General features: G+C 32.7%; 1 protein-coding gene across 2 annotated transcripts in view; it reads right to left on the bottom strand.

Annotated features, from left to right (window-relative positions):
- The window catches only part of LOC127733868 (atrial natriuretic peptide receptor 1-like), a 73,510-nt gene that overhangs the window by 38,366 nt on the left and 11,017 nt on the right, over positions 1 to 24,127 (bottom strand). The window contains exons 2-4 of one of the 2 annotated variants that reach the window (XM_052243307.1): positions 12,085 to 12,202; positions 3,179 to 3,332; positions 886 to 1,214 (exon numbers count right to left, since the gene is read on the bottom strand). In XM_052243307.1, the coding sequence (XP_052099267.1) occupies positions 886 to 1,214; positions 3,179 to 3,332; positions 12,085 to 12,202 (601 nt within the window). Of the gene's footprint in view, positions 1 to 885; positions 1,215 to 3,178; positions 3,333 to 11,910; positions 11,992 to 12,084; positions 12,203 to 24,127 lie in introns of those variants that run through there. The other variant, XM_052243317.1, reaches the window with a different exon arrangement.

The following is a 24,127-nucleotide window of genomic DNA, read 5'->3' as shown; positions in this document are numbered from 1 at the left end:
AAAATGGCCACGTTACATATAATAAGAGATATATCTCTAACAATATCTTTTTCCCTATAAACCTTTTTTTTTTACAAAATATCCGATTGTTTTGTGGAAGGCTTTTGTTCTTGTACAAATATTCAAACAAATTAAAACTTTATAAATTTTGTGTATCCAAAACGCATTTCAGGACTTATCTTTATCAGGAAAGCTCAAAACCGAAGAAGTATGCATAATTATTTGAATATTTATGACCAAAAGGGACATACAACGTATAACCAGATTCGCACATTAAACATATACAATAAAGATAATACAAAAGAAAAAAACAGCCCAAATTTGGAATATAACACAAGTTAATAATAAAACCAAATAAACCTTAATGTTCAGTGTTCGTTGACCATGCACCAGAGGCAGCGTCATATCCATAATAAAATAATCTTTTATGAGTTATGTCCTCCTCAAGGCTGTTGCATATGGACATATTTTTAATATGCTTTGTGATATTAGAATTTATAGGTCCTGAAAGTGTGTAATTCAATATCATATACAGGTACAAATAGAAAATGATGGAAATTTTAATTAAGTTCTTTATATAGTTAACTTTAGACATTCAGATTCAATTTATATGTCATATATAACACATATTGATTTACGTTTTATATTAATGGTTTAACCTGTATCTATGGGAAAACATGCAGGTATAAATCACAATTAGAGGAATTTATCCATAACATACTTTAATAAATTAATCAAAGATCATGAAGCTGACGTACAAAGTATTTTTATTTTCCACTTGTACTTTTATATTTCAGACTAACGAATAAGACCGCCATATATTCATATGGTTGCAAACATTTGATTATATACAAAGGCAAGACATTAATTGAGAGGTACTCTTACCAGTTTTTGGTTCAACTGTTAGATCATACACTAAGGCAATACTAGATCCAGCAATTTTGAAATGTGATATTATTGACATTTGTCCGAGGACATACAGCCCAGGAACATAATTGGTCCAATTTCCAACTAAAGCAGTTCCAACCAAAACTTCCGAGTGTGTTATTATCTGACCTCGTGCAGGAATCCAAGGTCCACACAAACCATTCGTTACATCCGTCAGAGGACAACTGTGTAAATTCATATGATGTATGCAGCAATTTTCTTGTATAGCAGACGATGGAGCGGGACATGTCGTAGTTTCACACCAATATTTTGCGTCATCTAAGTTGCTAAGAAATTGAAGAAGAAAAAAAAAACAAAAGTTAATCCGACAAGCGCTTTGAATGTTGTAAAATAGGTATGTTTGTTTTACACCCAAATTTCTACAAATATGGATCTGATTTATACTTGTATGTCCTTCAAATTAAAAGTAAGTTAACCAAAGTTATAAACAATATGAACCCCCTCTAATTTCACCCATCCTCAAACTTAGTAACTTAGTAATTGGCAATGTCATAGCAGCAGTTGATTTATATTTGTTCTGACTTGGTAGAGAAATTTCCAAGAAATGTGGTCCTTTTATTTGTTTTACCGTGCCCTCGATTAATTATTCAGCACCGATATATCAAATCACAACATAAAAAAAAACTCAATCAAAGAAAAAACCTTTAGAAAAACAGCAGAAAACCATAGAATAAGAAAACAAAATATGCATCTATAACGAAAGCAATTGTTCAATGAAATAAATGAGATGTGGTACAATTGACAGCTAGAACACACCCCAATACAGGCAAAAGGGACGAAATCTTCATCATCTTAATATTTGAATTGTGGCGCTTTAAAACCTGATTTAACTGACTTCTTTCAATCAGAAAATGTCTGTACCGGAGCAGTATCTATTCATTTTCGTATATATGTGTAGTGTGTCCTTCTATATGTTAAGTGTTTTCGTCTATACGCTAAGTGTTTTCGTCTATATGATGAGTGTTTTCGTCTATATGCTGTGTTTTCGTCTATATGCTTAGTGTGTTCTTCTATATGGTAAGTGTTTTCGTCTATATGCTAAGTGTTTTCGTCTATATGCTAAGTGTTTTCGTCTATATGCCGAGTGTTTTCGTCTATATGCTTAGTGTGTTCTTCTATATGTTAAGTGTTTTCGTCTAAATGCTAAGTTTTTTCGTCTATATGCTTAGTGTTTTAGTCTATATGCTGAGTGTTTTCGTCTATATGCTAAGTGTTTTCGTCTATATGCTTAGTGCGTTCTTCTATATGTTAAGTGTTTTCGTCTATATGCCAAGTGTTTTCGTCTATATGCTGAGTGTTTTCGTCTATATGCTGAGTGTTTTCGTCTATAGCTTAAGGTGTTCTTCTATATGCGAAGTGTTTTCGTCTATATGCTGAGTGTTTTCGTCTATATGCTGAGTGCTTTCGTCTATATATTAAGTGTTTTCGTCTATATGCTTATTGTGTTCTTCTATATGTTAAGTGTTTTCGTCTATATGCTAAATGTTTCCTGTGTCAGATTCTAGTTCAAGACAATCCAACATATTAAAATTTACCTTAAATTTAGCGCAAAACAAATATAATACACTGAAAGCCATTGGACAGTGTTCCCGGCTTCAAGAGGAAAATACGTATGAGAGCGACAGAGGTAAATATGTTTGATAGTGTTTGAAACTATGACCGGTTTGTAAAAGCTAAACAGTAGTGATAGTTACATATAAATACGAGACAAACGATCCAACAGTTCTAGGTAGTTCACGCTCACGAAGATATAAAAAAGACATGTTTTCCTTGACTAAAATATACCTTTATACACCTTTAAACATTTCATGTCGCATCGTCAATAAACATGACCATAAGAGTAAATATACTAGTACTCAAAAGGGGTTCAATAAAAGAAGGTGTCATGTCTGCTTTATAACTAGATTTTTTTTTATCTTTGACTTTAATAATGTTTCTTCCACAAAAAAGAATCCGTATATTTGTGAACCTTCATACACTTTTATTGAAAATAAAATCATTATAAAACCATATATATTGCCATGCCAGTACGCAAGCATAAGGCCAAGTATCTATATATGACGTAATAGTTTATTACTTTCAATTTAAAATACAATAACAGAACATTCACTTTAATATCACATAGCTTCGCCTTGATTTACCATGTTTTTCCGGGGTAACAATATGCTCTATTACCCTCTCAGCTATATGCTATCTATATATTGGTACACCCTTCACTACAAATACCTACGTGATTCCCGATGAAAAATTCGCTTGTCCAAAAAAGCCCTCGTCTATGAGCCACTGGTAAAACGGTAGGGTTAGAATAAGTTCCGTTGTTGTGTTGAATCCTTGTGACATTCTAACTGTAACAGGAGGAGGCTCAACCCATCTTAAAAGAAGACCTAAGTAAATAAAGATAAATAAGTCATTTTGTTTTCTAGTTTATATGTATTTTTTTTCTCCAACGATATATAATAATAAAAAAACTACATTCACAACAGTCGGTGGCATGATATCTTGGGCATTTAATTCACAACATTTACTCAAATAAACCAGACTCCGATGATTATTGTAGTTTCAATTTGTTCTCTACAAATCTGCGATTTTTTTTTATGAAAACAAGGTAGTTCAGTAAAAAATCAAAAACCAATTCATGTATATTCCTAATATTGCATTCTCTAAAGACTTTGTTAAGATCACCAACTATTGTAACTTATGTAGTAAATGCAACAGGCAACAAATTGAAATTTAACAATGAAAAGGGGAACATACATGAAAGAAGATGTAGCAAAATATTGACCGTACCTTGTCCTAAATTATAGTTGCCATTTTGTTGTTACATTTTAATGCTATTAACTTGGATAGCATATTTGCATGTTGAAAATGCATTGAGGAAGACAGTTTTCCTGTGTGTTGGTTATACATTATTGGTTTTGGTAATTAAACATTTGAGTGTTTAAGTGCAAAATGACATTTAAGGATTTTACAACAAGAATCTCTAAAATTAAACTATCCAAACACAAACAGTGGCAATATATTTTTCACATGTGTTTATGTACATAAACTAGTTTTGACATCATAAAAAGCCACCAGCCTTTTCCCTAAAAATGCTAACAGCATTACCAATTGTACAATAAATCAGGTAACAGAAAATTAGTTAAAACTCGAAGGCATCATTTAATCGGACTTGAAATAGGCGAATATTTTACAGCGAAAAAGACGCTTTCAAACCAATTTGATATATACACATTGTATGCATATAAGTCTCTAAACGTTTTCATACTCAATACTGATTGATATAAAAAGGATTGAAAGAAACCATTTGTCTGGACGAGTTTCTGGTGTTAAGGAAATTATTGAATAATCCATGCATATATGTTAAACTAAGTCCTCTGTGTACGTTTTTGTTTTACATACGTTACGAATCCGTAACGTCTAATCTGGGACATAATATATATTATAGTCCCAAGTCTAATCTACTAAAAAATTTCATTCAGTGATTGTTGATCGAAAACTTTGGCTGCTAATTACCAGTGTTTATTTGGTTTTTTTAATGTTTTCCACCAGTAACCATTTGTTGATTAAACTTTGTAGCAGTAGTAAAATGATTTGGAGTATTTAATTGTTTTTTTTTTAAATCGGCTATTTTCTTTCCACGTTTGTTTACTTTTTCTTTCATCACCGCTTGCGCACCGCGATTGGCAAAATTCTAGAGAGAGGTGTCACTGTTAAGGTTACTGCATACGGAAAGCTGTCGGTGAATTAGAGTATGGGAAGACAACAATCCAATAGCAGTACATTTCTGAATATTTGGATAAAACAAAGAATTTTCTTTTAAAAGAAAGTCTATGTACACGTGTTTATAGTAAAATAGTAGCTATTAATTTTTTTGGTTAAATTTGAAGAATCATGTGACTTTAATTCGGTTTGTTGAGAAAAAAAGAAATGTGTAAACTTTAAACATACATCTATTTAATGTATCATGTTCCTGCTTGCGTAGTAAATCAGTGCCGTTAATTGAAGAACTCTGGTATAATATTCTTTATTCAGTAAAACTATTTGAGGATTGTTTGAAAATAATGTAAATAATAAATATATGTCATTCTGTGGAAGTGCAAAGTTATCTTGAAAGAATTAACGGTGAAATCACAAGATCTCCGTAATTTTTTACTGTTGGTTTAAACACCGTTTAATGCTAATATAAGAAATATTTGCAGATGTGATAACTCATTTTGTAGATTTATTGTCACAATTATAGGATTCATAACGAGTGAGAATTTGATATCGCTTGATGTCAACTCGAGTTATTTAATTTCAATATAATAATAAACGAGCCTCGGCGAGTTTGTTATTACTGTTTAAATTAAATAACGAGAGTTTATATCCAGCGATATCCAATTCTCAAGAGTTGATAAACCTATTTCCCTTATGGTCAACACTCTCATTGTGTTAAATTAGAAATTCCGCGAATCGTTGGTCTATTTTTTTGCACATAACTGTATGACGTCATATGTCCTTTTCCGGAGTCAAACAGTAATATTTGACATTTTAAAACTTTTTGTACGCTTCAGAATGAAATAAAATTTGACAATAAGAAGATTTTCAGGTGTCAAGTGTGAGTGTTTTGTATATTATTGAAGAGATCACATATGTCCGTTGCCATTGACGAAATGTACATCGTCTTAACCTTTGAAAGTCATCAATGACCTATAAATAGCCAATGAAAATGTCGTAATATCGTCTCATGATGCTGGATAAGCCAATCAAATTAACGCAGTTTTCGTATCACTTTTTCGTATCAGACTACGTGCAGTGTGATAGAGAAATATCCGTCTTCATGCCGCAAGAAATAGATAACAGGCCACAACCGTAAGATAATGTTGTTTTATCATATACTTATAGAAAATAATGGTATAATTGTACCCCATGATAAAACTAATTTGTACATATATTTATTCATTAAATTTGAAGAATTTCTTTAGCCGTGTGATATGACTTTTGTTATCAACTGTTTCCGGTTTATATCAACTGCTTCCGTTTTATATCAACTGCTTCCGGTTATTAGCGCATGCTTTTCTGTAACGTTATCGCATGACAATTCGACGTCATTCGGCAAATTCCGGAAAATACACCTCAATGGTACGTATTTTGTGTAAAACATAACAAAGTTGGATGAAAAAAATATTAGGAATCAAGAAAATATATTATTAAAAAATGCAAAACAAATATTACAACAAATGCATTTTTTCAAAGTTTTGAAAATAATTTTTGTCTGTATGTCTTCTGCTAAAGTATATGATAAAAAGAACATAACACGTCATTTTTCATATCAGACCCCTTATCAGCCCATGGTCAAAATCATCCGTCGAGCTTGTCGGCTCTCGGGCTGATATCAATCCCTATGGCTGATAAGGGGTCTGATATGAAAAATGCCATGTTATAATCTATATTTGTCCTATACGTTGGTAAAATAATTATATTTGTCTTTCTTCTGGATTCAAAATTTCCGAGAGTGAGTGAATCATAATCTAAATTACCGTTTACCATGAATTCTTTCAACTTAATCGATTTTTTTTTGGCTCACACATTTTTCTATTTTAGCATTTGAACATTTAGTAGTGTAGTTTGATGAAAATTTCAATTTTTATCGATTGAGTTTTAGATGCTCGGAAATGATCTAGTTGATATCCGTACTGATAAAGAACGGAAGACGCACATTAACATTTCATACATGTCGACATGCTATTTATAAGAGAGTTAACATAGCTAAAAATATTTTTGATTTATAACAAAGAAAGCAGTTATTTATGACAATACAATTCTTAATCAGGACATTTACACATTAAAAAATAACATTGAGAAAGATTGTAAATTAATATTCTTTTAATTTTCATAGAGACCTGTCCTCATTGTATGAGTGTATATGTTATGTATGTCGGGCCTATATCCACAAGCAATAGAGGATTTACCAATTTTCAATGAACTTATTTCACACAAAAGCAATTTGCAAAGAGTGTTCCAATCTTCACTTAAGATTCATATCATCACAGCTTCATGTTTGTACTCTGAAGTTCAAACAACCTTTTGTCGTATTTGTGAAAATGTGACAAAGTTTTAAAGGCTTAAAAGTGGTTCAAAACTGCATTTTTTTTATATAAATTTTGGTTAATTGTTAGTTTTTATCTTAACAGGTGAGAATGTCTTTCAAATTGTATCGCGGATGTCTTTGCATTATAAATTTTCCTCAACAGATTTTTTTTTTGAATCAAGAGAGAAAATTGTTTTGAACAGTAAAACATTTCGATTATAAAGGTAATAATATCTTTATCCACATTTGGTCTCTGGTGGATAGTAGCAATCATGCAACATTTTTTTTATAATGTGACTTTTTTTATCTTCAAATGACTATAGGTTTCATAAATATTATATTGTCTATAGGCTTCATAAATATAAATACTCAAAAGTAAAATAACAAAAGTACCGAACTTCAAGGAAAATTCAAAACGGAAAGTCCCTTATCAAATGGCGAAATCAAAAGCTCAAAGACATCAAACGAATGGAAAACAACTGTCATATTCCTAAAATATACCGGAAGTTGAAATTAGTCATAACTATTTTACACTGAGTTTTCCATGCTGTATAAAATAAGGAGATGTGGTATGATTGCCAATGAGAAAACTATTCAACAAAGTTAAAATGAAGTGGATGTAAGCAATTATAGACAGTGATAAAAACCCATACCGTCTAGTCGGCTATAAAAGGCCCCGACATGAAAAATATGAAACAATTAGTTCATTATTTTTCTTACTATCGAAAGTTTTATACTTCAAAGTTTTCTTCTCACGGTAGTAATGTTACTTTCAGTAAGAGAGAGAAATTTATGAAACGTTATATTTTCTATAGTTCTGTGTTGTACCTGTTAGACATGCAAACAACAAAAGAAAATGTTTGCTATGATAAAAACTAAACGGTGTAAGTATTTTTTATATTTACTCTGGAAAGTATATGATAATGTGTTCCAAGCCTTAATCAATTTATCTGACGTCAGTGTATTGTTTCAACCCTACATTATCTTCTGAGAACCTACGTTCAACTAACGTGCTAGTTCACAGCCCTCAAGAAGACATGTCACCGTACATTATTCTGACTCTGACGAAACCAGTCTTTGTTTTTATTCTCAAATATAACATGCTTAGACGAGAAGCAGCAAATAACAAGATGGAGGATTTGGTTTAACCCATAGGCGATCATGGTACCACGAGACTACCGAGGCGGTACTTTCAACTAGATAAAATACAAGAGAATCATTTCATGAAAAAAGTCAAGGGATAACTATACAAACTTTACACTTAAAATTCAAACCAGTGCAAACATACCAACATTTTATTCCTGTTTTGGCATGTCTTTTTGTTATAGATCAAATTGGCTTGATTATTCAGAAATTAAACGTTTCCAAATATCAAACTTTGTACCAAAAAAACAACACTTTGATTCTAAAATAAGACTCTAAAATTGATATCATCAAGTTCCGTGTTTTATTTTCAAAATGTATTTTCTACGTGCTTAAAACAGAGAGTCGGCATTCTTATGACAGTCAGTTGTGTTCCTGACCTCCAAAGCTAGCATTATCATGAAACTTCACGTTTCATTTTGTATACGATTAATTTTAAGTTTGATGACTATCCCATTGAACAAAGGATTCTACAGATACAATTAGGTCTTCGTCATATTTTGTCTTACACTTAGAAATCGATAGTAATGGTGTGTGGAGAACTAAAGATAAACTTCCACTTTCTAATTTTGTGAGCTTTCCCATTTTATGTGGGGGCAATTTCCCCTGAATTTATTTCACACAAGGGCAATTTTGAAAAAGTTTAACAATCTTTACTTGAATTCACAGGAGCATGTTTGTACTTTGAAGTTCTATATATAGTATGGTTATATCTAGACTGATTATCAAATTATAAACGCCTGTAGATAGCTCAATTCGGCAATCTTAACAGATTTTAGTAAATAGTATATATCTATCGAAAAAAATATAAAAAGGAATTCTTAAAGTCATTTTTTTTTAAGTTGAATATGTTTTATATATTTAAATGGCTAAGTGTTACTATAAAACACGTGTATATGGACCTTCTTTTAATAGAAAATCCTTTATCCTATCAAAATCTTCAGAAATGTACTGCTGTTGAGTTATCATCTTCCCGTATTCTAATTCGCCGATAGCTTTTCCATATGCAACTATCTTAACCACGAGACCTTTCGTTATTATTTCGGCCACCGCACAGCGCAATTGCGAGGGAAAATCGTGATGAAAGAAAAGGTAAACTAACTTTAGATTAGTTAGATAGTGTTGATTGATTCCGAAAAAAATTTTTAACACACCAAATGATTTAACAACTGTTATGAAAAAGTTTAATTAACAAATAGAAACGTATGGAAAATATATATATATAAAAAAAGAAACATTTCTCTATTGCATGTCTTTCATCTCACTTACTTTTCACGTGCTCCACGATTCTGTGTTGAGTGTTTATCATGTTTATTATGGTCACGTTCGGTAAACTTCGGCAAAATAACACGAAAGTTAATTAGTAGGAATAGTTTTCACTAAATGACATATTTCATGTCGATTGTATGTTATGGATTGGTATTAGATGTTAAAATCATTTTAGTTTAGTATATATACATGCATTGGTTCAAAATTTTCCTTAACATTATGATTTCAAGAAAATAATTTCGTATGATTTTAATCAAAACCAAACTTTTTTGTTGGAAGTAAAGTTATATATTGTCTTTCGGATACAAATCATGACGTAGACGTTAACAATCATAGGTCACCGTCCGCATTCAACAATGAGAAAAACCCATGATGAGTTCATCCCAGTTTTTTTTTTCTCTTTGTAATTATGTTGCTAATCTGAAGTTGTCGAGATATTACTTTGTGTGCAGTTTTCTTTATGTTGTCTTTTTGGGTTTGGGGATTTAAACATTTTTTTTTGTGTTATTTGTTATCTGTATTTTTTCAACGTATTAAATTTGTATGAAACTGACCCTTTGGTATCAACTTAATGATGTATATGTCCTACTTAATTATATTGGTCATTGCTCTCGGCGAATACTAAATGAAGAAACATTATTCAAATTTTGGCAAATGTCATTAAAACTATTGATTGTAAAACTTTTCCTAAAGTCTCAACTTCTTGGGGGCTACTTATCTTTGTCATGGAACCCGCCTTTCTACTGTTGACCAACTGATATCATATATCTAGCTGTGATAGTTAAAATATCTAGCTGTGATAGTTAAAATATCTAGCTGTGATAGTTAAAATATCTAGCTGTGATAGTTAAAATATCTAGCTGTGATAGTTAAATTTTGGATTCACATAACGATAGATTAGTACATAGCAGGAGATACATACCCTGTCAACACAAGTGCTTTTATTCCTTTTAGTGTTCTTACAATTCAGACTATATTTTTTGTTTGTACCTAGATATTAAAACTGACATCAATTTACTGCCTATCTACTTATATCAACCATTGGGTTATAAGATAGGCCCCAAGTCTGGTTTTTAAGAAAATTGTCTTACAACTTGAAATTTAATATACAAGTTAAGTTATTATTGAATGGGCTGAATTTTACATTTTTGTATTCAGTTACTATTAGTATTGTAATATGTAGTTACTTGCTATTTGTATCATTTTCTGGTCAAATTTGAACTAGTGGGACAAACATTTAAGTCTTGGTATCGTACCTTGGACTTTTTTACCATTTCCTTGCATACAAAGACATTTATTAAGTATTGATTATAAACAGTGACGAACTGATACTTTTGCTACTTATGGATTTTTTTCTTTCAACGAGTTATTTGGCTTTAGTCATTACATAATGCAAGCTTTAAAAAAAAAGGATGTACCTAACTAGACGATCGCAGTATTTTACACTGAATACATAGAAATAACAATGTTCTTGTTAAACAACAATGATCTGAAGACTTGGCGACTTACAGAAAAATTCACGACAGCTAATAGTGTAGATAAATGCAGAAAAAATGTCAATAAATCACAATAACGTCATAAAATGTATAATACATTACAATAGAATATTAACAATGACAAAGATTATTAGGAAAATAAGAGATAATTCGTGGGAGGTAAATGTGTGAACTTTAATTGTCGAAACTGATTATTTGAGTATAACACAACCTACACAGAAATGAAAACTATATAATAATATAACTACTTAATATTCTCCCAATACCCCATAGCTGTAAAGTCATAAATAGAAAGGTACAAGTTGCGTGCTTTTAGTTTACTAGAAGTACCATTGATTTGTTATCCTATTTTAAAGATAGTATCTTCTTTGTTATTACAATAATTTGTTACAGAAACTTTCAGATAAAAATCCGAGCTCGACCATATCCAGCACACACGGAAGTATTTATATACCTATGAACCTGTGCATACTGGCGAATGTGGTGTTAGATGTTCAGCACTAGCTGATAACGACCGAAAATGGTAATCTACGTTATATACCTACGAACCTGTGCATACTGGCGAATGTGGTGTTAGATGTTCAGCACTAGCTGATAACGACCGAAAATGGTAATCTACGTTATATACCTACGAACCTGTGCATACTGGCGAATGTGGTGTTAGATGTTCAGCACTAGCTGATAACGACCGAAAATGGTAATCTACGTTATATACCTACGAACCTGTGCATACTGGCGAATGTGGTGTTAGATGTTCAGCACTAGCTGATAACGACCGAAAATGGTAATCTACGTTATATACCTACGAACCTGTGCATACTGGCGAATGTGGTGTTGGATGTTCAGCACTAGCTGATAACGACCGAAAATGGTAATCTACGTTATATACCTACGAACCTGTGCATACTGGCGAATGTGGTGTTAGATGTTCAGCACTAGCTGATAACGACCGAAAATGGTAATCTACGTTATATACCTACGAACCTGTGCATACTGGCGAATGTGGTGTTGGATGTTCAGCACTAGCTGATAACGACCGAAAATGGTAATCTACGTTATATACCTACGAACCTGTGCATACTGGCGAATGTGGTGTTGGATGTTCAGCACTAGCTGATAATGACCAACAATTGTAATCTATCTTATGTACCTACGAACCTGTGCATACTGGCGAATGTGGTGTTGGATGTTCAGCACTGGCTGATAATGACCAACAATGGTAATCTACGTTATCAAGGTTATGCCATGACCATGCAACTTCCGAGTACAGTGTTACCTGTGAATAGAAAAACAATGATGCACTCTTTTTATTTATTTATTTTTTATATTACATGCATCATTTTACGATTCATTGGCCTGAATGTTACGCTATAATAGATACATATTTAACTGCTGTCGGAGCTGTTTTGGGGACTTTTTATCTACGATATCGTCTCTTGCTCTGATAAGCATGTTGCATAAAATTAATTAGTAATTTGTTTATAATTTCTATCTTCATAAAGAAAAAAAGAAAGTGTTGAATCTTTGGAAGCTCTTGCTTTTGAAAATACAGAATGTAACTTATCATCGTATTTTACTTGCAAGTAGTAACACGACGGGTGCCACTAGTGGAGCAGAAACTGCTTACCCTTCCGGAGCACACCACTAAATTATAGGGGATTCTTTTGCTAAGGGGACGACTTGATATTCTGGGGGGGGGGGGGGGGGGGGACAGGAGGATTTGTTTTGGATCGATTATATACTTTTATGGACTAAAAGGGCAGATTATTTATTTTCTGCACTGTTGAAGCATGATTTTTCATTTTTATTAAAACAAGGGACTGATTATTTATTTTCACAATTATATTTATGATATTTGAGAACACACAATTTTTAAATTCATTTTTTTATTCTTAAATAAATAATACATGTATAGTCAAGTCATTATGTACCATTTAATCAGAATTAATCCTCCTCGTCTGGAAGTGAATCTTCTGAATTCCCAACTCCATATATTGCGTACATACAAGGTATTAAAGTTGGGCTGTAACTAGCCTCTTTTAAAAGTAATGTCAATCATTACAGCGAGGCGAATAAATTTTCGGTGAAGGGTTTGGGGGACACTCCACTGAAGGCCCCAAGAAGCTATAGAAAAAATGATGCAAAATCGTGCATTCTGCGCGTTTCTCAGACCCTTTTATTTCTTAATCTGAAACGCAAATTCTGTTTAATAATTTTTCGACCATATTTTGGTCTCAAAGCAAAATATATAGATTCAGTATAAGACTTTTAGTTTTTAGGGACAACATCAAAAGACCAATATGTAGGATAAAGCAAAAAAATAATTCACATAGTTAAGTATGTGGCTGCTGTTTTTTTTTTTTGTGTTTCGGCTTGCAGAAAATATTTTATACCTGTCAATTATGTGGTTTTTTTCAAATTAAGTTAAGAGGGGGCTGATTATTATTGATATAGCTATGTCAAGTAAGTTTTTATAACACATTTCAATTACAACTTGATGTAGTTCCTAACTGGGATACAATTAAAAGTAGTTTGTAAAATTAGATAAAAAGTCCTTAAATAAAATAAAACTCAAGATTAAAACAAAATTACTAAATTACAAATGAAATGCAACACTAAGAGACTAAAGAAGGGCAAACCCGGGGACAGATAAAGCACAAAACGACAAACAATAGATAAACAACACTGAAAACTAAAAATAAATGAGAAACATGGATCCTAAAAAACGGGGGCTATGTCAGAGGGTGAACAGAACTTGCTTCTTGCAAGGCACTCGCCCTAAAAACAATTTGATATGAAGACAAGCTTTTGTTTTTGTAATTTCCTACATGAGGCATTTGCCTCAATGTAGTTACGGCCCTGTGATAAAAGTGAGGTAAATGTTCCTGAGACAATATACCTCAAGTTAAATGAAACCCATTTTCAGACATTTCACTGAGTACATTAATATTTATACATTGTATTATTAAAATATTTGGGAAGTTTTTCCCGAAAAAAATATGAAAAAGATGAATTTTGGAAGAATCTGGTGTCATCTCATACTTTAGAATAGCATTTATAAAATGGCTTAAAAGACCTGGCGAGTTATTTATTTTCAATACATTGTAAGTCAGGTTATTTGTTTTCGAACTAGCACAGAGCAAACCATTCATAATTGTTATTATCAAGGCTGAGTTATTTATTTTCAAATGCCCCCCCCCCCCCCCCCCCTCCCCCCAGAATATCAAATGGTCGTCCCCTAATGCTTTGGTTTTCCGTTTTGTATATTGTGCTATTAGCTATTTTTTAATTTTTCAATGTCTATGTTGGCGCTACTCGTTTGTCCTTGACATGTTTTCATTAATTTTAACCTTTAATATTAGGTTAACTCTTTGGGACTTTACATGTACCTATGGATTTTGCATTTGGTTATGTCTAAGGTTAGATAAGAAACAATTATAAATCCGCTATTGAAAGATGCCTAATCACAGGATATGACTCATAAATGTATTTTAACAATAGTAATACGACGGGAATGACTAAGCGCTGCTTACTCTCCCGGAGCGCTTGAGCTTTACCCGGATTACTGGTGGGGTTCAATCTCTTGTATTTTTCATGTAGTGTTTTGTTATTGTTGTTCGTCTTTTATTTTTATGAATTTTGAAAAATCGAACACACAATTTTGAAACTCGTTGGCACGACTTTCGAACTCGTGTGCACAACTTTTAAACTTGAGCGCATGACTTTCAAACTGGAGCGTTTGACTTTCAAACTGGCGCGCATGACTTTCAAACTGGTGCGCACGACTTTCAAAAATGGTGTGCACGACTTTCAAGAACTGGTGCTAACGACTTTTCAGCTCGTGCGCACGACTTTCAAAAATTTGCGAATGACTTTTAAACTGGTGCGCATGACTTTCAAACTGGCGCGCACGACTTCCAAAATGGTGCGCATGACTTTCAAACTGGCGCGCCATACTTTCAAACTGGTGTGCACGACTTTCAAAATGGTGTGCACGACTTCGAAAATGGTGCGCATGACTTTCAAACTGGCGCGCACGACTTCAAAATTTGTGCGCATGACTTTCAATCTTGTGCGCATGACTTTCAAACTGGCGTGCACGACTTTCAAAATGGTGCGCACTACTTGCAAACTCGTGCTCATGACTGAAAACTGAAGTCATTCCGTCAACATTTAATATCTTCATAATCAATTAACTGATACAACTTAACAAACAACTTTCAAGAACTAGTTGGCACGACTTTCAAGAACTAGTTAGCACGAATTTCAAATTTGTGCGCATGACTTTCATAAGGAACATAAGGAACGCCAAAAGCCAAAAACCTGAAAGCTGGATGCACATATACCGAACCACCTCAAGAGGCATACGATTAAATGGAACATAATAGTACAAAGACAAATAAAGGTAAAACTGTAAAGTAGATAGCAAGCTCCTGAAAATCTAATGAATTGAAAAATGTACACTCCATACGCGAATGAAGTTGGTGAATCGGATGAAGTTGGTGAATCGGATGAAGTTGGTGAATCGCTGCAATGGTGAGGAAAATTTATAATATCAAAATTGAAATCATCTCGTTTGTTATAGACTCTGGTATTGAGATGACCGGTGTAAGCAAATTCGTGGTATATGTCTAAAAAAAGAGGCCGAGGAAGCTGTATATGTGGTGTCTGTAATCTCTAATTCATGACTATTAATGGGTCCCAATCAGAAAATTTTGTATTGTATTTGAAAAATCGAACACGCAATTTTGAAACTCGTTGGCACGACTTTCAAACTCGTGTGCACAACTTTCAAACTTGAGCGCATGACTTTCAAACTGGAGCGTTTGACTTTCAAACTGGCGCGCATGACTTTCAAACTGGTGCGCACGACTTTCAAAAATGGTGTGCACGACTTTCAAGAACTGGTGCTAACGACTTTATAGCTCGTGCGCACGACTTTCAAACATTTGCGCATAACTTTTAAACTGGTGCGCATGACTTTCAAACTGGCGCGCACGACTTCCAAAATGGTGCGCATGACTTTCAAACTGGCGCGCACTACTTTCAAACTGGTGTGCACAACTTTCAAAATGGTGTGCACGACTTTCAAAAATGGTGTGCACGACTTTCAAGAACTAGTGCGCACGACTTCAAAACTTGTGCGCATGACTTTAAAACTTGTGCGCATGACTTTAAAACTTGTGCGCATGACTTTCAAACAAGATGTGTATGACTTTCAAGAACTACTTTCAAACTGGTGCGCATGACTTTCAATCTTGTGCGCATGACTTTTAAACTGGTGCGCATGATTTTCAAACTGGCGTGCACGACTTTCAAAATGGTGCGCACGACTTGCAAACTCGTGCTCACGACTTTAAAACATGGTGTTCACAACTTTCAAGAACTAGTTCGCACGACTTTCAAACTTGTACGCATGACTTTCATAAGGAACATAAGGAACGCCAAAAGCCAAAAACCTGAAAGCTGGATGCACATATACCGAACCACGCCAAGAGGCATACGACTAAATGGAACATAATAGTACAAAAACAAATAAAGGTAAAACTGTAAAGTAGATAGAATGCTACACATAGTCAGCACATAAAATCTATAACTCAAGACCATCCTGTATTATTTTTTAATTAGACAGTGAATATTATTTTATTAGGTCTTGGTACTTTCCAATGAACTTTTTGAGAAAAAGGACGAGATGTTCTTTCACAAAACCCTGCTCATTAATTTTTTGCTCAGGCACCAATAACGTTTTACAAACTCTGAGTAGCAGCAGCAAGCTCCTGAAAATCTAATGAGTTGAAAAATGTATACTCCATACGCGGATGAAGTTGGTGAATCGGATGAAGTTGGTGAATCGCTGCTAAGGTGAGGAAAATTTATAATATCAAAATTGAAATCATCTCGTTTGTTATAGACTCTGGTATTGAGATGACCGGTGTAAGCAAATTCGGGATATATGTCTAAAAAAAGCGGCCGAGGAAGCTGTATATGTTGTGTCTGTAATCTCTTATTCATGACTATTAATGGGTCCCAATCAGAAAAGTTTGTATTGTTAATGGAAAGAACATCTCCAATACACCTGAATGTAAAATTGAACGATATAGCTTCTTTGATCTAACCCTTACGAAAACAAAAACATACACACTAAGAAATTTCCAGGGGAAGACCACCAGATCCCCACTATATCAATCATTTGTGGATGCATTACGCATTATATATACAAAGATATTTACTTTTCGACAATTTACGCTCCTGGAGGTCTTATTATCGTGAATGCCTAGTTACATGTAGCATTGCCTCTTAAATGAAAACAGGTTTTAATATGGGCATATATATATATATAGAATGCTACACAAAGTCAGCACATATAATCTTTCACTCAAGACCATCCTGTATTATTTTTTAAGTAGACAGTGAATATTATTTTATTAGGTCTTGGTACTTTCCAATAAACTTTTTGAGAAAAAGGACGAGATGTTTATTGTTTTCTGTTTGGTATTAAATTAATGATTAAGATCCATTTTGTTACATCTGGTGATCCGTTTATTTGGCAATCGCCATGGCAGTCAGCAGGGTTCAAGAACATCTGTATTTCGACCTGCTAGTCAAATGCGTTTTGTTAAAATATACTTTTCACTTTTTTGGTCTTTTGGAAAAATGTTTTTGTGCTGTATTTAGACCCCTCTATCAAGAAATTTGTTTTGCATGCACACGTATAAAAGTTGCGGTTTTTATCCAACGCAATCATAGGTTTGAACGTTGTTTTCAATTTAGACTTGTTTATATATAAAAAACCGCAGCTTTTATACGTGTGCATGCAAAACAAATTTCTTGGTAGAGGGGTCTAAATACAGCACAAACAACATTTTTCAAAAGACCAAAAAAGTGAAAAAGTATATTTTAAGGAAACGCATTTGACTAACAGGCCCAACAACAAATGTTCTTAAATCCTGCTGACTGCCATTGGCGATTGCCAAATAAATGGATCACAGTTGTAACAAAATGGATCTTAATTCATAATTTAATACCAAACAGAAAACAATAAACTTGCGGAAAAGATGGTATAACGCAAACAAAAGGTGCAAAAAATTTTGTACACCATATCCGGATTTCGACAATTAATGTCTCTTCAGTGATGTTAGGAATCGAAACGGTATTTGGAAGGCCATACAATTTACCTCAATTTAGGATAGACTCTTGAATTTTGAGGAGTCGAAATAGGATATATATATAGGATTGAACATTGTTTTCAATTTAGACTTGACTATATATGTATATAATATATATATCACCAACAAAAATTAAAGCATTAATTTACGTTCTTAGTAAGTAATTACACGCCACAACCAATTACAAGTATATTAATTGGTTAAAGGGATGCTGTTTTTTTATCATTCAGTCTGGTACGCCTTGTCTTTCACGATCAAAATAATGCGTTGAATGATCTTTCACGATCAATTTTGATTAAAAATCAGTAAAAATATACTCTTTCAAAAGTATTATGAACTTTTTCAAGTAATAACATACTTTTATTTTACTGGACTATCTGACACTATAAAGATTAAGTTTCAAATATATCATGATGTATTGGAATGTGACCATTACAGATACAAAACGTGATTTTTTTCTTAGTGATTTTCATAGGATTATCTGTCGCCTTCTGTGTTTTCTTAAAAAGTACTGCATTTTTTCTTTAACTTAGTGCACAGTATTATTAAGGAAGTTGAATCATTTTGACAGACATAATTTTTTTTCCTGATTTGTCCCACCTTTTGAAAATACAGCAGATTTTTCATAGATTTAAGTAGAATTACACTTAATTGCATTCACGATCCGATCGCAATGCTTTTCCTGTTTGAATTGTTTTAGACTTGTCATTTTGGGGCCCTTTATAGCTTGCTGTTCGGTGTGAGCCAAGGCTCCGTGTTGAAGGTCGTACTTTGACCTATGATTGTTTACTTTTTACATATTGTGACTTGGATGGAGAGTTGTCTCATTGGCACTCATACCACATCTTCTTATTTCTATTGACCAACGTTAGTCATTTTTTCACGATCATTTCTCTCGATAAACCGAATGACACCCGTGAAATAGGTACGAATAAAATAGTACACACAAAGGACAGCTTAATAATTTAGTCATAAAGTATTGCTTAAGGTTATACTCGCAGGACAATCACACTAAAAGTCATTTAAAATTGAACAATTATTCATATAACCATTTGAATCACACTTTTCAATACAAGACGGAATTGAATATAATACATGTAATTGCAAACTTCCTAATGAAGCAAGATTAAAGAAGAAATTAAGGAATCTAGTTACGTTCCTTTGAATTTTTCATCCCCGATGATTTGATATTTTGCACCGGTTTATCAGTGGCAAAACTTGTGACGCAAAAACAATAGAAAAGTAACTCTTCTTATGAAAAAGTCGACAAAATCAATAGTAAAACTATGCTAGTAACGATACTGATTAAGATAACAATAATTTCTAATTAAACATCAATCGTACATTTAAAAGAAAGTATTTGTTAAACTGTGTTATTAGGAATAAACATGCAAATATATGATGTTTTATTCTCATTATTTGTCGAGAAATTGCAACTGAAATTTAAAAACAATGTTAATCTTTGCTGCATATTGATGCATAAAATATTGAAAAACTCATTTGCATACAAAATCTAAAGCTCTTTAAAGTCACAAGTTCTTGGAGTGTGTCACATAGTCCAGATGTTACAATTTCCCAAAATATACCCAATTTTCACATCTAAGTTTTCAAGTACACCCAGTCTGCTCTTGTATTGTGAACTTTCAATATAGAAATTGTGTCTTTTTGTGAATATAACGATTAATAAGTTGTGTCTGTGCAGGTTAAAACAAATTAAGATAACTGTTTTGTAAAGTAGGTTATTTGTAAAAGATTTTTACTAATTTGTTTTTAAATTTTTACATCGCGATGACCTTGAGGTCATTCCGATGTATTGCTATCGCCTAGATTTCCATTATGTAAATTAGTTTTGGGTTTGTAACCGATCTATAAACATGATAAATATGCGCACATAATCGAGTGCAAAATAACATTCCTTATCGTTTGATATAAATACATCTCTTCAATGAATACTGATAAAAATGTTTTTGTTTACAACATAAATTAATAATATGAAAATATTTTGTAGTTAGATATATATATATAAGTAAAAAATCATTGATCATATCAATGCACACGTACCGAAAAATTGTTAAAGCATGCGGAAGAATATCTCAAAGAACGTTTTGCGACAATACCGGCAAGGACCGGTAACTCTGTATTTTTTTTTGGGGGAAAATATGAATGCCTACTCGTAACTCGTAACTAATCTTAGAAAAATCGAATTTTTACAGAAAAGTGTCCACCATGCACTTGCATTGCACTATTATTATAATAGTAGAATAGAATGATATACACATGGATGTAAATCATATATATATGTAACTGTTATTTTAATATAATATATAACAACAAATCAGTGTATACTGATTTGTATCACTACAATATAATAGTTATTACGGTGAAGTTGAATTTCCTGTCATTTATTCATCATCCACGCACGAACTTGTCTCAGAAAAAAAAATATCTCTGTACATTAACCTCAGTTTCAGGTTAAGAGATATGTTGTTTTTTTTCTGAGACAAGTGTTTTTGACCATCCTCAAGAACTTGTGGTCATCCGATGTTCAGTACTTCAGTACTTTGATTAAAATAAGTCGTCCAGATTTTTGTACATGTATCTGCTGTTTTCTCGATGAATTAGCATTTACATAGGGATAAAGTCAATTTGAATTTGCTTTGTAACATAATTTCAAAAGGGTTAATCTTTGTTGTGTATCAATCGATTCTTTTGATATTTTTTTCCATAAACTTCTCTGATCTAGCTGCATACATATACGGATAAGTTCAAGAGAGGTATACAACCAGTAGAAAAATAAATTGAAGTAGGTACTCCAGGAATTTATTCGCATAGCAACATTTTAAACAAATTTTACACAAAAAACTCCTATAGTCTGATGTACTCCTTGTTTGCTATTTTGAAAGGAAAATGATAACATTTTATGGAAATTTATTTTTTGTTTTTACTATTTACCAGAAACTTTTCTTGTAAATTAATAATTAATAACATTTTTACAAAAACGGGGAAAAAATTTCAGTGTTTACATGGGAGGTAATAATATCATGTTTGACACTTGATTTACCGATGTTAATAGGAAAAAATAACCTCTGTTTTTCCAAGTGAGTTTTTTTACCCGAGATGTGTATTTAGATACTATTTATTTCTTGTATTCCACGTTACACTCAGCAAAGCACAAAGCACTGATAAATGTCGGAGCTTTCAAAGTAATTTGTTTCTTTTACATTTTGTGAAAATATTTGAAAAAAAAATAAAATTTGAAGACTATTTCTTATTTACCAATAAAGATTTCATAGATACCGTTGGTCTCCTTCATTTCGTAACTGGTATGAAGAGGGTAGGTTGCGAACTTAATATTAAGACAATACATATAACAGATGATTTTTTTTCCATTGTACTTTCCCTTTTATGCATCAATACTCCAGCAGAACACCTTGTAGATCTCTCGGTTTACAAAATATTCAGAGGCTTGTGTTTCCTATTATGATTTCTTTGTTAGTTTGTTGCTGCTAACGAAGATGCTATTGAACCACAAGTGTTCTTAAAAATAAAGTTAAATCATCCGTTCTAAAGTTTTACCATCGTGAATTGGTTGATTCTTTTGGAGTATCAGTATGACAGATGACAACGGATATACAAATTGTCGTATTCATTATCTCGTCCTACCTTCATCGTTATTTTTTACAGTCACCTCACAATTGTGTAACTGTAGAAAGAATTTTCCAGAAAAATATCTACGTGTATTAGAGGACCACAAAATTAACCTTAAATCGGGCAATTGAAGAACGTTTGAAATATTATTGACTTTAGTATGGCATGGTATTGGTTGCAAAAATTTGATATTTTTCATTTAAATGCAATATTTCTTATTTAATTGGTATATTTCTTCATTTAAATGCAATATTTTTTTATTTGAATGGTATATTTTTTTCATTTAAATGCAATATTTTTTATTCAGATGGTATAGTTTTTCATTCAAATGGTATAATTTTTCATTCAAATGGTATAATTTTCGTTCAAATGCAATATTTTTTATTCAATTGGTATAAAATGTCATTTGAATGCATTATTTTTTATTCAATTGGTATAGTAGTTTTTTTTATGTATATGCAATAATTGCATTATGGGAAATTATTTGACGTCATAAGGTCAAATTTGCAACAACGTTTGTGATTGGTCGGTAATTGTTTGGATTTCTCTTCTTTCTTTCTAAACTTGAGTGACCAAGAATTAAAAAACGCGTCAGAATATCGCCCCTCTAACTAAATTTGGCGTTCGTGCGAGTTGGTGCACTGGCTGTTAACGCCAATAATGGCCAGGACGAGCAAAAATGCGAGTGACAAGTAATAATAATTAATTTGACACACAACTTGTTCATGGATAGAAACAGATGCCTGCGTGCATGGTAAAAACACCTCCAATGAAAACCTTTTCTGAAGAAACTCTCCTACAGTCTACACATTGAAATAAAAAAAAAAATACATAGCTAGCCCCCTCCCCCTTCAAAGTCCAGATACATGTAATCATGACGTTCTTTAGTGCTATATCATTTTTTACTTTTCTTGATCCTCAGAGACGTTGCAGGAAGGCACACATGAAAAAAGAATAAAAAGCATCCAGGACGTTACAATTATTTGGACTAAGCTCCCTCTTTTTTACTACATGTAGAAAAAAAATCACCAAATTACGACAGCAGAAACAGAAACCCACAAGTAGAGACATAAGTTGTTATACTCCGGAACTAATTCTTTAATAAAGACAATTCAGGATAAATTGGAACCAGTTACTAACCCATGTTACAACAATAGTCCTATGACATAGGACTTCACTATATGAGGCGTGAACTTCATATTTAATACTATCTATAATATGTGCTCTCATGTCTTATGCTGCAAATCATTTTACATTTAGGATTCGTTGCTGAGCGGCTTTTTTTTACTGTTCTCGTCTCCGAATCCCTTAAATAGATTTTTTTTCAAGCCCCACAGTAGTTCAATAATTAGTATATGTCTTTGCATAAATAAGTATGCAGGGCAAATTTCAAAACATATTTTATCTTCAGGACTTTTAAATGATTTACTTTTCAATACTGCATTGGGAAGGGGGTATATAGGTTCAAATTTAGATATTTGTATAGAGATGTATATATGCGAGTATTGGCAGTAATGGTTATGGTGTGTGTGAGGGTAGGGGCTTCAGATCAAAGATCGTTTCTATAATTCTATATCTTTTAGTTTTTGCCATTTCACTCTATTCTTTATCCTTTGATCTCTATTACATTTGTCCTAAACATGCGTGACATATTTGCCACTGGACATAAGGCAACCAAAAGTCAATCAACGTATTCTGTATATTTCATCATTTCTTTATTATGTTATCTATAGGTTTGGTCCCGCCCCTTATCTATTTTTTTGCACATTAGGGACGACATCAAAAGTTCAATATAGGATAAAAAAAAACTTAATTCATATAGTTTTTTTCACTGACCCCTACCCCCCCCCCCCCCCCCCCCCCCCTCCCCCTCTTAACTTAATTTGGGAAAAATTGATTGACCAATAAGGATATATAAAAAATCGATGTTAATTAAACAAAACTTGCAGCAATTTTTACCCCCCCCCCCAAAAAAAAAACTATTTGAATTAAGTTTTTCATCCTTCATTGATTTTCTGATGTCGTCCCTTATCCTCTCTATGTAAACCCAATTCATGTCCTGATAGATGGTGACTTATGCATAGCATCATATGTGGTTATTAAAACAAGAAACATATTCATATTATAATTAATGTATGCTAGGACTTATAGATAGATGTCATTAGTCCCAGGTCATGTAATAAAGTAGGTCTTATAAAAATACAATAGCATTTTAATTTTGATGATTATATATATGTTTATGTATTTAATAATGCCATTTGTTTTGGAAAAAAGGGTAGGGGCAAGGCGTTTTTAAAACATATCAATGGGGCGCGTTTTTTTTTTGTTCTTCGAAAAAAGTGAGCCAGAAAAGTCCATTTCTGTTTTTTTTTTGCATTGGGGAGATC

Source organism: Mytilus californianus, unplaced genomic scaffold, assembly GCF_021869535.1.
Source record: "Mytilus californianus isolate M0D057914Y unplaced genomic scaffold, xbMytCali1.0.p SCAF_1, whole genome shotgun sequence".
Classification (NCBI taxonomy): Eukaryota; Metazoa; Mollusca; class Bivalvia; order Mytilida; family Mytilidae; genus Mytilus; species Mytilus californianus.
The sequence above is the reverse complement of the archived record's forward strand: the minus strand, read 5'-3'. Positions and strand labels throughout refer to the sequence as shown.